At 38.2% G+C, this 13,702-nt stretch overlaps 1 protein-coding gene across 1 annotated transcript; it reads left to right on the top strand.

Annotated features, from left to right (window-relative positions):
- Positions 1-13,702, top strand: LOC107382597 (sialic acid-binding Ig-like lectin 13). The gene is made up of 10 exons (XM_070553433.1): positions 1-112; positions 3,550-3,631; positions 6,749-6,834; positions 6,979-7,347; positions 11,669-11,980; positions 12,057-12,317; positions 12,495-12,576; positions 12,629-12,639; positions 12,886-12,971; positions 13,048-13,702. The coding sequence occupies exons 1-10, from the start codon at positions 1-3 to the stop codon at positions 13,201-13,203; spliced, it is 1,557 nt and encodes a 518-aa protein (XP_070409534.1). The 3' UTR covers positions 13,204-13,702.

Raw genomic sequence — 13,702 nt, 5'->3', positions numbered from 1 at the left:
ATGCATGAGAAGAGTCTGGATTGTCCTGAGCGTGGTGTAGGCACTGCTAGCCGACGATCCTGTGATGATCGGAGCGGCCGGACAGAGGTTTTAGCGAGCGGAGGTTTTGAAGGTTTTTTGAAAGCGGTTTGAAAGCGGTTTGCTGTGTGTGACCTTCCTCTGAAGCCAGTGGTCACAGGTATAGGATAATGGCACATTTTGCAAGGTGTTGATGGAGCAGCGTCTGGGTCGAGTTTGTTTGCTCTGTTGACACTCGCAGGTAGATACGTATGTCTTTACCCCGGAGTGTCTTCACACTGAATGTGTTGAACTGAATTGATGAAATGGATGGAAGACTTTTAAAGATTGTAGCTAAACTGTTAGTCAAATCTCTGTCATATCTTTAATTTATGTTTCAAAGAATTCTCTATCCTGACAGATGGAAGATCTCAAAAGTTAAACCTTTGTCTAAAAATACTGAAGAACCATTGACAGGGCAAAATAGTAGGCCAATCAGTATCTTACCAGTTCTGGGCAAATTGATGGAGGGAGTGATGTTTAAACAGATTCAACATTATTTTAGTGTGAATGGTATTTACTCTGATGTTCAGCAAGCTTATAGAGAAGATTATTCTACCAGCACAGCACTGACTGCTCTTACAGATGAATGGTTGAGACATTGATAGGAAGCTGTTGGTAGGAGTAGTGTTTTTTAATTTTAGTGCAGTTTTTGATATTGTGGATTATGACCTTTTACCAGAGTCTATGCCTTTTACTTATGAAATTATCAACATATGGTTTTAAAAAAAATCTGCTATTACTTTTGTGAGTAGTTACTTGTCCAATAGGAAACAATGTGTTGCATTTAATGGCAAACTTTCAAACACCGTTACTCTTTTGTGTGGGATTGCCCAAGGGAGTTGTTTGGGTCTTCTGTTATTTAGAATTTTTGTCAATGATATGTTGTTTGCATGCAGTGATGCACATATGACTGTATATGCGGATGATACAACTATATCTGTCTCAGCTTCAAGTTTAGATCAGGTCAATGTTGTGCTTCAGCAGGAGCGAAAGTCTAGTGGGTGGTGGAAACAGGCTAAAATTGAATGTTTTGAAAACCAAGTGTATGCTATTGGGCTCCGGGATTTTTGTGAGAGCAAATCAGAATGAGTAGGAGCATTTCTGTAATTAGGCGCAATGCTCATTATGTGTTGACAGAAACCAGGAAACTTGTTATACAGCCTGTGGTTTTGTGTTATCTGGATTACTGTCCAGCTGTTTAGTCCAGGGGTGCTACGAATGACCTTGATGAACTTCAGAAAGCTCAGAACAGAGCTGCTAGGCTAGTTCTCGGTTGTCCTTTTAGAGCCAATGTCAACTGGATGCATCACATAGTCTGTCATGGATGAAGGTAAATGGCAGACTAGCTTGTAGCTTGGTTTTGTCCTTGCACAAAATTTGAACTTTTCATTAACCTTTTAGCTTGTTCTCAGAAATGCTACCGACCTGTATGCGACATGGCTTTAACATGAGGAAAGCCTTGCATGCTACCTTTACTCTCCCATTGCCAAGAACTAATGCGCTCAAAAAAACAGTTATTTACAGAGCAGTTTTACATTGGAATATCCTGCTTTGTGAAATAACATTAATAAATGATCATGGCAGGTTTAAAACAAATCTTGTGAAACTGGTCATGCATAAAGAATTTAAATTAGATAAAAAATATTGTTACTCCAATAGATTTCAAGGGATTAGTGACTTATCTTTTAGTTTCTTCTCAGTTTATTTATTTAATTTTTAGTATTTCTGTTTTACACTGTATATGCAATAATGCATATGCTTTTCTTAAATTTATTTATTTATTTATTTATTTTAACGGAGTGGACCCCAGGAAGAATAGTCTTCACAATGGTGAAGACAAATGGGGATCCTTAAATAAACAAATACACAAATAACACACGCCACTAAGTGGGAATATCTTATAAGATTATCTTTAGAGCCATTAAAATATTCAGGTGGGTTCTTAAGATTGTCAGAAGGAAGGAGTGCATCAAAAATGGACATGATGTTCCTGCCGTGTGAACCAGGCTTTACTGAAACAGGAGGGTACAAACAATGCTTGTAATTAGATCTAAAGGTAGGAACTTTGGTTCTTGAACACCGATGCAGGTACGAAATCTTGGGTTTTCTGTTAATAATGTTAATCTTTCAGTAAAGTCAGAATTGGTAGAGTAAAGGAAAAATGAAATAATGTTTTGATTTTATTTAAAAGTTATTCTGATAACAGAAGAGTCACAAGCCTGGTGAGGTTCCTCTATGAGACAGACATCCTCTTTGATAGAAGAAGGAAGGATGATGACATCACTCACACTATTCAACTGTCTGAACCAAAGAAAGTTGCCTTTTCAGTCTCCGTCTATCAGCTGAACTTCTCATCTCCCTTCATTTAAAACTATTTCCTCACTGAGCGGTGAAGAATTTGGTAAGACAAGTTATTTTCTTAAAGGTTTGAAACAAGAACAAACAACAGAAATTGACTAAATGTAATTTATTGCTTAAATGTGAATGCTGTAAAGCATTCAAGCTATGGTGATCCTGTTTCTCTTTATAGTTAGTTAGTTAGTTAGTTAGTTAGTTAGTTAGTTAGTTAGTTTTCCCCTACATTTTTTATTAATTGTAAATTCTAATTATAACCAACCCCACCCTCTCTTTCACTTTAACCCTGACCCCACCCCCTTCTAACCCTAACCCCCCCTAACAACTGGACCATGATTAAAATATTGTTTCTTTCCACTTCGCCTTTACCGTATGGCATCACAATACAACCTTTATTTTACTCTATCCTACACTCTGATTTTAACAATTTAAGTTAGTTAGTTAGTTTATTCTGCTTCCATACATTTTTGGGATTTAACTACTTCCACAATTCTTCAATTGTTTACACAATTTTGGTATAGTTAGTTAGTTAGTTAGTTAGTTAGTTAGTTAGTTAGTTAGTTATTCTGCTTCCGTACATTTTTTGGCATTTAACTACTTCCACAATTCTTCAACTATTTACACAACTTTGGTATCAAAACATCTTTTTGATATCTATTAGAGTTTTTCTAAAATCACAGGTAGAAGTTGAGGTACGGCTTGAGATTTTCAGAAAAAATCACAAAAATTATAATGGGCAGACATAGGAGCAATAACCCTCCTTTGCTCCATTTCTGGTATTGTCATGAGAAAACCGTAGGTCCGATTGAAATGAGACGCATGCTGGCTTGCAGCTAACGGATATACCTTCGATTTGAGCTATAAATCATGAATGTACTCCAAACATTGTGGTCGTTTTGTTCATTAATTTGAGAATATTAAAAATTAAAAAAAATGTCTCTCACCACTCTAAACTGAAAATTCCACACTCTAACTTTTGACCTTCACATTTTCTGGAAACAACTCTTTCCAATACCCAGACCGTTTTGAGTACCGAAACAAAGTATTTCTCAAAAAGTAGGAATTTTTGTCCGCTTTTCAGAATGGGTTTCATTTTGTCCTTAAGTGTTACATTTCTTTCTCTATAAACCTTAGAAGGAGGCTGTAAGCACATTGTGACCAGGGGCCCCTGCAATGATAGTTTGGCCATGGCTACAAGCCCCAGAAGGAGGACTGTGTCAGCTTTCCTCCATTTAAACCCCTTTAAAAAAAGGCACCGGTGGCCAACAGACAGCTGAAATGTTCTCCTCATATCTTCTAGAAGATTTGTGGTAGGCACACAAGACTTCACACACATGACCACCAAAGCCTTCTGCCGCCCACGCTTTTTGAATTTTTCAAATCGGTGCAGTACTTTTCGAATGATGATGGGAAGTTTGACAGGTCCAATTTTACTTCTGAAGGACAGATTTAAAGGCTTCTCTCATTAACAGGAGTACAGCTGCAGGTCTCCAACAGCCGGGGAAAAGGCGGGAAAACAGTGCTTCTCTCTGATTGGAAAGTGTTCAACCATTTTCTGTCCAAGCAGGATCTAGCACCCACACATATGACACATCAAACTGACCAGCTTAGTCTCAGGAATCTTGTATAAAATTTTAAATGCATTATCTGTTACCATGGTAACACAAGTGCATAAGGATATTCCCAAACAAGTCTCATTGAAATGAATGTGAAAAGCCTAATATCGAGCCCATAACATACTGCTGTTTCTAATCTTTCTGAGCTCTATGCACTTAAACTAGCAGCATAACTGACATTGTGGCTGTGTTCGAGATAAGCCAGTTCTGCGCAGTTTAGACCAGCGGTGATCGGCAAGCAGTGCATGCCGGTTAGATTTGTGTCCGACTTGACGCTGACTTGCTCTGACGTCATGCATACGTAGGCAACGATAACCTTGTGAGATCAAGGCGGCCGCAGATTTTGGAGCAAGGCGCTGCAGTTGCTCTCCACCGGCTGCAAAACCTAGAGGATGACGGGAAACGCCTGGCTCTCACCTGATCTAAGATCTGATTGGTTCATATTTTGATCCAAACATCTGGTGGTAGAACATGAAATGTTAGTTGGTCACATGTATTCTGTAAATCATCTTATGTTGATGATGACAACAATATATATGCCATAAAGAGAAATGTGTTTTGTGTTATTTTGTCACATTTCCTATGAGCACACTAAACCTACAGCTGATAACCTTTACTTATTATTACAGTCAGGTCTTCATGTACAATATATGATATCCATAAGCAGGTGAGGATGTGTTTCAGCTGCTAACAGTTTAAAATAAATATTTAAACAAGTATGAACTCTAACAGACTCTAACGCAATATCTTCAGCCATCGTCACCCCCGTGCTACACATGTAGGGAAATCTGTCCGACTTAAACGCCGGCTTTCAGCCACTCCCCCTGCTGCTTCCGTCTGCTCTCGTCTGTTTTCCAGGCGAGGCGCAGCTCAACTCGAACACGGCCTATAACACTAGTCAGAAGGCAGGAACCGCCCCCTTCTCTTTTGCTGCTCTCTCATTGGCTGAGAGTTTTCAATCGTCTTCTGCCTAAAAGGAAATATGCACCCACACATATGATACATCAATTAAACCTGCTTGGTCCCAGGAGTCTTGTATTAACTTGATATTGTGTTCTGCATCACAATGGCAATGTGCTTATCAACAACATTTAACAACATTTTAGACACAACTGTATCAACATACTTTAACATAGAAATGTTAGTCAAAGTTTAAAAGAGTCATTTGACATTGTACATTGCTTTATTAAAGCAGACTCCTGTCATCTGTTACCATGGCAACACAAGGAACTACACATCACTTTAACCAAGTCTCATAGGAATGAATATAAAAAGCTAAATATTGAGCAAATAACAGACTTATCTTGTTGATCTTTTTGAAATATCTGTACTTAAACCTAGAAACAAGTTACATTTGATTGACCGTCAGAAGGTGGGAAAGTGCCCCGCTCCCTCCCAGTTCCCTGACTGGTTGAGAGAGGTCAATCATCTTCTGGCTAAATGGAATTACAAACCCACTTATGTGAGATATCAAATGGATTGGCTTGGCCTAAGGAATCCATCCATCTACATATAAATCCATACATGCTTCTTTCCATCCATCCATCCATCCATCCATCCAATAAACCATCTAACATCCATCCAACAGTCCATCCATCATTTTATTCATCCAACCATTCATCACGTCCATACTAAGTCTGAACATATGTTAATCTATCAGTTTCAGATATCAGTAAATGTTTCTAAATTCACAGTTCAGCCAATTGTTAAAACCTATTAAACCTCATTCAAATGCCAGCTGTTTAAACATTTCAACTTTTGAGTTTTTAATCAATGTTCAAAGATTAAAATTTTCTGCTGTTTAGCATTTTTTGTCCATTCTTCACCTATATTCTGAGTTTTATTACACTTGTTGGTGATTTTTGCTTCTAAACCTTTAAATACATTCAGCTCATTTTGACAGTTTAGCTTAGTTTCAGCTTCACTTCAGCTATTCAACAGCTTCAGCAATCAGTTTCTGAATTCATCATATGATGCTAATTTCACAGTTCAGCTAAATGTAAAAAGTAAACTGTTAAGCTAGTCCTACTGAAATGACAGGTGTTTAGACATTTTAGCTGTCCAGTTTTTTAAACAATGTTCACAGATTTTAGTTTTCTGCTCTTTAGGATTAGTTATCTTGATTCTTCACTTACTTTTTGTGCTTTATTTGCTTGTTGGTGCTTTTTGCTTTCACATATTTCACTACATTCAGCTCATTTGCCAGTTTAGCTTAGTTTCAGCTTCACTTCAGCTATTCAACAACTTCAGCAATCAGTTACCAAATTTAGCATGAGCTGCTAATTTCACAGTTCAGTTAAATGTAAAGATTAAACTGTTAAACTTGTCCAACTGAAATAACAGGTGTTTAGACATTTAAGCTGTCCAGATTTTTATACAATGTTCACAGATTTCAGTTTTTTTTTTTTTTTTTGCTATTTAGGAACATTTTTCTCCATTCTTCACTTACTTTTTGTCCTTTATTTGCTTGTTAGTGATTTCTGCTTCAACATCTTTCAACACATTCAGCTCATTTTGACAGTTTTCTTGCTTTCAGCACAAGTTCAGCTATTAAGCTGATTCAGCTAACAGTTTAAGCTATCCAGCATTCAAACAGCATTTCTGCAAGAAATGCAATTTATCTAGTTTGACTATGGATTAAAAAAGCTGAATCATCATTTGTAAAAGTGACTGATTAAATCTCTGAGCTCCATCAGATGATTCTGTCTTGTCTCCAGTCTAAAGATGAAGGAAGACCATCAGAGCCTGATGTCTGTAACCATGGTGACGGTCCACATGTTACTGAGTGTCTCGTTCCTTCCAGGTGAGCAGTTTATTCTCTTTAGTTTTCAGAATCATTTCTAGTTTAAAGGATCCACATGCAGCAAGCTGCAGCTCAGCTGGACTTTAGTCAGGAACTTTCTCTTAAAGCTGATTTTGTTCCTCATTAATTTCTCTGCTTTTGCAGATGTTTGGGCTGTTGCTGATTATTGTGGTAGTCAGAAACCAGCATTCAAAATCACTACACCAAATATGATGGAAGCTCTGAATGGATCATGTTTGCTAATTCCATGTAGCATTACATCTACTGCAGTTGTCTTCAGCAAACAAAGCTCTGGATTTTGGATTAAAGGTGATAGTAATATTTACAGCAGCAGTAATTCAGTGAAATCATTTCCAGTAACAATCACTGGAAACCTGACTCAGAGAGACTGCACCACTGTGTTTTCTGACCTAAACACGAGTCATTCAGGTGCGTACTTCTTCAGAATTGACAGCTCATCTAGCCAAGGTACAGGTACAGCTTGTGCAGATCCTCTACAAATAACAGTTAAAGGTGAGTTTTTGCTTTCTTTCTATCTATCTTACTGTTTTTGTTATTAATAAGAACACAAACTGAAAATATAATTTATCTATTGACACGTGACACAAACCTGTTATTAGTAACTGGTCTTAATAGTGACATCATCTTTCCTTGTGTGTTTGAATAAACTCGCTTACAGTCCAGAGTAGTCCAATATATACAGTCTGTACTGGATTTAGTCATGTTATTTTACTCTTTCAACATCATTTGTAGCAAAAGCCCAACATACCTCAGCATTTACAGTCACATTGTTGCATAAACATGTTTTCCCTCAGACAAAAAAGACCTAAAACTGTAAAATCCCTATTATCCGCTCAAGATAAAAATATAATTTTGTTCTTCACTGGCTACCGGAACATCTTGGTCAAAATATGAAATAAAACTTAAACAAAAACTACCAAGAAGCATTGAAGGAGCAAATTGTTCAACTTCAGCACATGAAAGATAAATCAGTTCTACAGGTAAAACCGGAAAAATGAGAATACTGTGCAAAATTACATATGTTTCACTAATTCAGCTACACCAAAAGGCAATTTAAAGGTTCAGGGGCCCTTTACAGGTGTTTTCTATTTGCAATTATAATTAAATGGACCCCAGAGAGGAACGATCGAGGGGTGTGGGGTGGAGGGATGGGCTTTTTTCAGAGGTGGTTGTTTTCTGCTCTGCAGGACCCCAAAAAAGGACACACACACACACACACACACACACACATCCCAGTCTTCCTGCGGTGAAATGTACCCTGAGCACTGTGTAGTAAAAGCATGGACAGCGGGAGGGTTAAGGTGGTGTCATAGTGATTTGTCTGCAGTTTGTAATGATCTTAACCTTAGATTCTGGTGATTCTGCTGCCCTGATGCTCTTGGGCCTGGCAGCATATTTTGATACTGTTGATCATAACATCCTCCTGTCACGGTTGGTTCTCTAGTGATTTCACTCTTATTTGTCAGTTGGAAGACCCCTCCTTGACATTTGGAGTTTATTTGCTGCCTTTTGGGTCCATCTTCCTTAAAGAGCAAGTCATCCCCTACTAGAGTGTTACTTCCTGTTTGAAAAATGCAACAAAAGCTGTTGCCTAGCAAACCGAGAGGGCGGAGTTGCTAACAAATACACACACACACACAGAGTGTGTCCGAATCCAGAGGAAGGATGCTTGTAAGAGCGCATTTTGAGGTCGATGACATCACAGCGCAGCAACGAGTACTGTCCGAATTCCAAGAATACTCATTCTCGCGTCCTCAAATGCGTCCTCGCTCCACCCACATTTTGAGGATGGGTCTGGTGGATCCTCACAGGAGCAAGGGTGTCCCAGCATGCTTTGCGCGCCGGCCGGTGGACTCGACACTCACAACAATGGCGGACGGAGCGGGAGAGCAGTACAGTTTAAAATGTAAGTTTGTTAAAAAAAATAGCAGTCAAAAAATAAAATACGTGTTTGGGCATTTTTGGTTTGTTTTTATATAAGATCTAATACCGTAAATTGTTTTTTTCATGTAATTTAAGACATGCCCCACCGAAAACTAGCTTGAATGTGTAATAGGAAAACCCCACCTTGAACTAGCTTGATCCCAGCATGCTTTGTTAAAAAAAATAGCGGTAGACAACTAAGCTGAAAGCGGTTCTGTTTATAGACATTTTTCATTTGTATAAGTACATTTTAAGCAGAAATCAACGAGAACGAGCTTGTATGGTGGTCCCGTTAAGATACCCGTTTGTGTGAGTGTGTTTATTTAGCAAATAAAGCTTCTCATCATTTGTTTTAAGGTTAACACCCCACCGTAAACTTGCTTGAATGTTTAATAGGAAAAAACCCACCGTAAAAGAGCTTGTATCTTATTTAATCATGTAATGAACGCCAAAAATAACGAAAACTAAGTTAAATGTTTATTTAAGTCAATTTTTAAGAAACCACATTACTGTCAAAACGATTTGATGTTTTTAATTTAAGGCGGAAAAAAATCACTCACCGTGAACTAGCTTGATTGTCTTTCATCACTGATATATATGTATATATATATGTATATATATATGTATATATATATATATATATATATATATATATATATATATATATATATATATTTTTTTTTTTTTTTTTTTTGTGCTAGGGACATCAGAACAAACCACCACCCTCAACAAATTGAGAGGGCAAAACAAGGCCCTCTTCACTGGTGCTAAAAATTCTGCCACGGTGGCATGGAGGTACAAGTGTAAATCCATTACACACTATATGAGCATAGTATTTCCATCTATGTTCTGCTGTGAAAAGTACAGTTTATCATTATTTTATTAACACAGTTGACATGTTTTCTTTCATCTATTGTTCTCTTTATCATCTATTTAGGATGATCCTGGAGAAGATGGGCCTGCAGGGGAAGATCACCCCTTTGCAGGTCAAAAAAAAATGAGACAACCTAAAAACTAAGTACAAAGTATGTACACATGTGGTACAGAACACAATTTTCATCTCCCATGGTGATAAATTGCACTGCATGGAGGCGCTCACATGTCAGGGCAGTATGCAAGTCAAGCTTTTTCTTTTGTTTTAAGGCATATGGCAAAGGTAAAGCTATGCCTTCCTGCAATTTTCAAACATGTTAACCATCTGCTCTGACCTACAAACTGGACTGCTGCAAATTTAAAGCAGTGATCTGTTTTGTGTCTTCAGCCGGTGCAGAATGCTTTTGCTCACCTGCTGGCTGGTACGAAGAGGATAGATCCCTGTTTTACACAGGATCCAGTAGAAATGACTAAAACAGGCATTGTTTGTTTTTAAACCTGGTTTTCCACCAGACTCAAAAGCGTTGCATAATGTCAATGATGCATAGCAAACAGCAATTAGCACGCCGTCGATGGGTTCATTTCCAGCGCATGCAAAGTGTTTTGTTTTGGACGTGTCCCAAAAGCATGGAGACGCATTGCTCTGCTAAACCTTTGTTCAACCCTTTTTTTTAACACTCTATGTTTCCAGAATGTGTCAAGCTCAGCAGTTCAGTTCGGACCAGACAGGAAGACAAACATGAAAGCAGTGTAAAACACCTGGAAATTTTCTAAATAAAAATCACATGCTGATTTCCAGTTACTTAACTGGTTTTTATGAAATATCTATCTATCTATCTATCTGTCTGTCTGTCTGTCTGTCTGTCTGTCTGTCTGTATCTATCTATCTATCTATCTATCTGTCTGTCTGTCTGTCTATATCTATCTATCTATCTATCTATCTATCATCTATCTATCTATTTTTTTTTGTATTTTAAATTTTTTGTTCCTGTCAAACACCTTGTGATTTTTATCTTGAGGTGCTTTCTTTCTTTTTAGCAAAAACATTACATCTGTAAAACCTCTGTAACCGAGGTAAACAGAACAGAAAAAATAAATAAATAAAGCACAGACCTATTTCGATACATGCTGCCATCTTTCTCCTCACTTGTCTTGTGGACAATTGAAAACCAGAGTGGTCTTCCAATTCTCCAGTGACTTGGTGACCTCGGATCAGCTGCGTGGAATGCTTTTGCTAACATTGGAAACAGTGGAAAGCTGGAGTCAAAGGCATTCTCCCCTCTTATTTGACTGATGTATTGGTGACCCACACCCCAAGAGAACTTTGTGGTCCAGCTCACAGCTATTGTTCTTGACTCTGGGGACAAAGCAGAAATCTGGTGATGACAGATCTTTATCTGTGTAGGCACCAAGCTCTGGAACAGTCTGCTGCTTATTATCAGATATGGTCAGTCTCTAGAATCTTTTAAATAATGTTTGAAGACTAATTTCATTAACTTAACTTTTAGAATCTAATTAAACTTTAATATGTTTGATCTGTTTTGTATTTTATTACTCTTATTCTTGTTTTATCTATTTTATTGTATCTCATTCTGTGAACCGTTGCTGTTGGAAGGGTGCTATTTATAGAACTTGGCCTTGTTCCCAACCTTGCTGCATCTGTGTAAGCTTCAGTGCAACAGATGCCTTAAAAAAATCACACAACAGATTGTTTGAAAATCAAGAATTACCTGACCATCAGTAATCACAGAGTGGCCAGATTGGCGGCCCATACACTGGGAAATGCCCCAGTGCTCCTGATGACCAGTCTGCCACTGGTTAGGAGAATAATCCACAAATGTTTCAACACAGTGAATAATTTGTTAAAATAGTTTAGTGTATCTTTGGAAGTTGAGATCAGTAGTTGTTTAATTAAGGTTCCAATCCTGATTTTGTAACCAGCTGCTACATCAGTGAAATCCTGCATGATATATGTTTAAAAACAAAATTTAAATGTGTATCTAATGTGAAATCCCAGATTCTCCTTGGAGACCCAAGATTACCACCTCAGGAGGTCTGGAGGACCTGAAGGAGAAGGAGTCTGTCTCTATAACCTGCTCAGCTCCGACTCCCTGTCCACTCTCACCTCCTGAACTCACCTGGAATCTCCAACCAGACTCTGGCAGACAAACACAGAAGAACCCAGATGGAACCTCTACAACTAAAATCCAGGAGAACATGACTCTGTCAGACACACATGATGGATACAACATCACATGCTCTGTCTCATACCCTGTGGATGGAGGAAAACGTCTGAATACAACAGAGACAGTGACTCTTCATGTTTCCTGTAAGTGATCCTGTCAGCACGTCATGGTTCAGCTGCTTCTGATCAATAAAGTTCATGTGAGTCCCATTTTCCTCAGATGCTCCTAAAGACACCTCAGCATCCATCAGTCCATCAGGTTTGGTGTCAGCAGGTAGCTGGGTGAAGCTGAGCTGCTCCAGCAGAGCCAAGCCTCCCGTCAGCAGCTTCAGCTGGTTCAGGATCAGCTCAGAGGGACCCGTTCAAGTATCTGAGGAGCAGCTTTACAGCTTCAACGTCTCTGAGGGAGGAGAGTTCTACTGTGTGGCTGCAAATAATCTGGGGAATCAGACGTCATCATGGATCCCTTTGAACATAACAGGTAAAAACTAGTTTTTATTGCCTTGTTTTTATAGATTTTGATTGATGCTGCTCTGTAACTCCATGCTTTAATCCTCCTGAAGGTTTTGCCTAAATCTTCTCTGTACGAATACATTTCTAAATATCCCTATCTAATGAACTCTTCACTAATATTAGTTACTTGAATTTACGTTTGTAGGAACAGAGAACTCTCACACATGGATTCCATACGCTGCATGGATCGCTGGGCTTGTGCTCATCTTTCTGATCATGTTTGTTTGGTGAGTATCACAACCAGAACATTTAACTTAATAATGCCTTTCTACTTCTCAGCTGGATCCAAGGTAGAAATTAGTGCACCAGGTACAGCACCTGTGAGCTAAACAGATGTTGTACCTGTCTTAGATCAGATCTGAGAGAGAATACATTGAATCACATTTACTGACAATGGAGAAAAATGAATGTGAGACCTCTGATTACTGACTCCATGAACAGATTGAGTTGCTTCATGTTAAGAAAAACACGTGTTCAGGTTTCTTGTTGAGTTTTTATTTTTTGTATTATCTGTTTTCACTGAACTTTATTATCAGTCTTAACTTGGCAGGTTTATTCTGACAGCTCTCTCATGTCTTCCAGCTGCTTATGGATCAAACATCAAACTCAACGACAGACTCGGGTGGGTAAATGTTAAACTTCTCTCTTCTGCACTGATTTGTTTTCATCGCTGAGACAATATCTGTAAAAATCTACAGAGTGAGATATATGAGGAGGCCGATGCTCAAGCAGAACTCCATTATGGAGATGTGACGTTTGTCAAGAGGAGACCTGAAGCTTCTCAGAGCAGCGTCTCAGAGCAAGACAGAGGACAGCAGGAAGAGACAGTGTACTCACAGGTCAAAGTGTCCTAACCAGAAAAACACTCGACACAAGCTACTGCCGGTCTAGAGGATTTCTACGCTCAAGAGATGAAGAAATAATGTTTGTTGCGAGATCAAAGCTATTTAATGTTCTTTATCTGTCAAATATAAACATGAAAAAGCTATTTTACATGATTTTTAAATCTATTTTTAACCCTGATTCTTTATCTATTGGTCATTTTTCTAATTTTGCTTTTAAGGATGGCATGAAAAGGGTTTTTGCTTTGCAGCAGTTTTATTTAGACCTACAGCAGCTGTTTGATCAGTTTCATTTGTTCTGTTTGGTCCAAAATTAATAAACTGAATTGAGGATTAATAATCTGTTTAATCTGTGCATCACAAACCTTTGTTGTAGAACTGGATCTAGGATTTCTTTTCATTTCATTTTTTTAAAGGTGTGGTTGACTGAAAAAAAAACATTTTTTAATGCTTTTTCTGATTATAATCTGTCACTCTGAGTTTTTTATCCAGGCTGAACATGAAAATAGTC

This window comes from Nothobranchius furzeri, chromosome 7 (genome assembly GCF_043380555.1).
Source record: "Nothobranchius furzeri strain GRZ-AD chromosome 7, NfurGRZ-RIMD1, whole genome shotgun sequence".
In the NCBI taxonomy this organism is placed as follows: Eukaryota; Metazoa; Chordata; class Actinopteri; order Cyprinodontiformes; family Nothobranchiidae; genus Nothobranchius; species Nothobranchius furzeri.
Note: the sequence above shows the minus strand (reverse complement) of the source record. Positions and strands in the feature narration are given on the sequence as shown.

Bases quoted from the DNA above. Each gene is read 5' to 3' on its own strand.
- LOC107382597 (XM_070553433.1), top strand. From the start codon at position 1: ATGCATGAGAAGAGTCTGGATTGTCCTGAGCGTGGTGTAGGCACTGCT. The intron at 11,981-12,056 runs GTAAGTGATCCT...CATTTTCCTCAG, and splicing joins AGTGACTCTTCATGTTTCCT to ATGCTCCTAAAGACACCTCA. The intron at 12,972-13,047 runs GTGGGTAAATGT...AAAAATCTACAG, and splicing joins AAACTCAACGACAGACTCGG to AGTGAGATATATGAGGAGGC.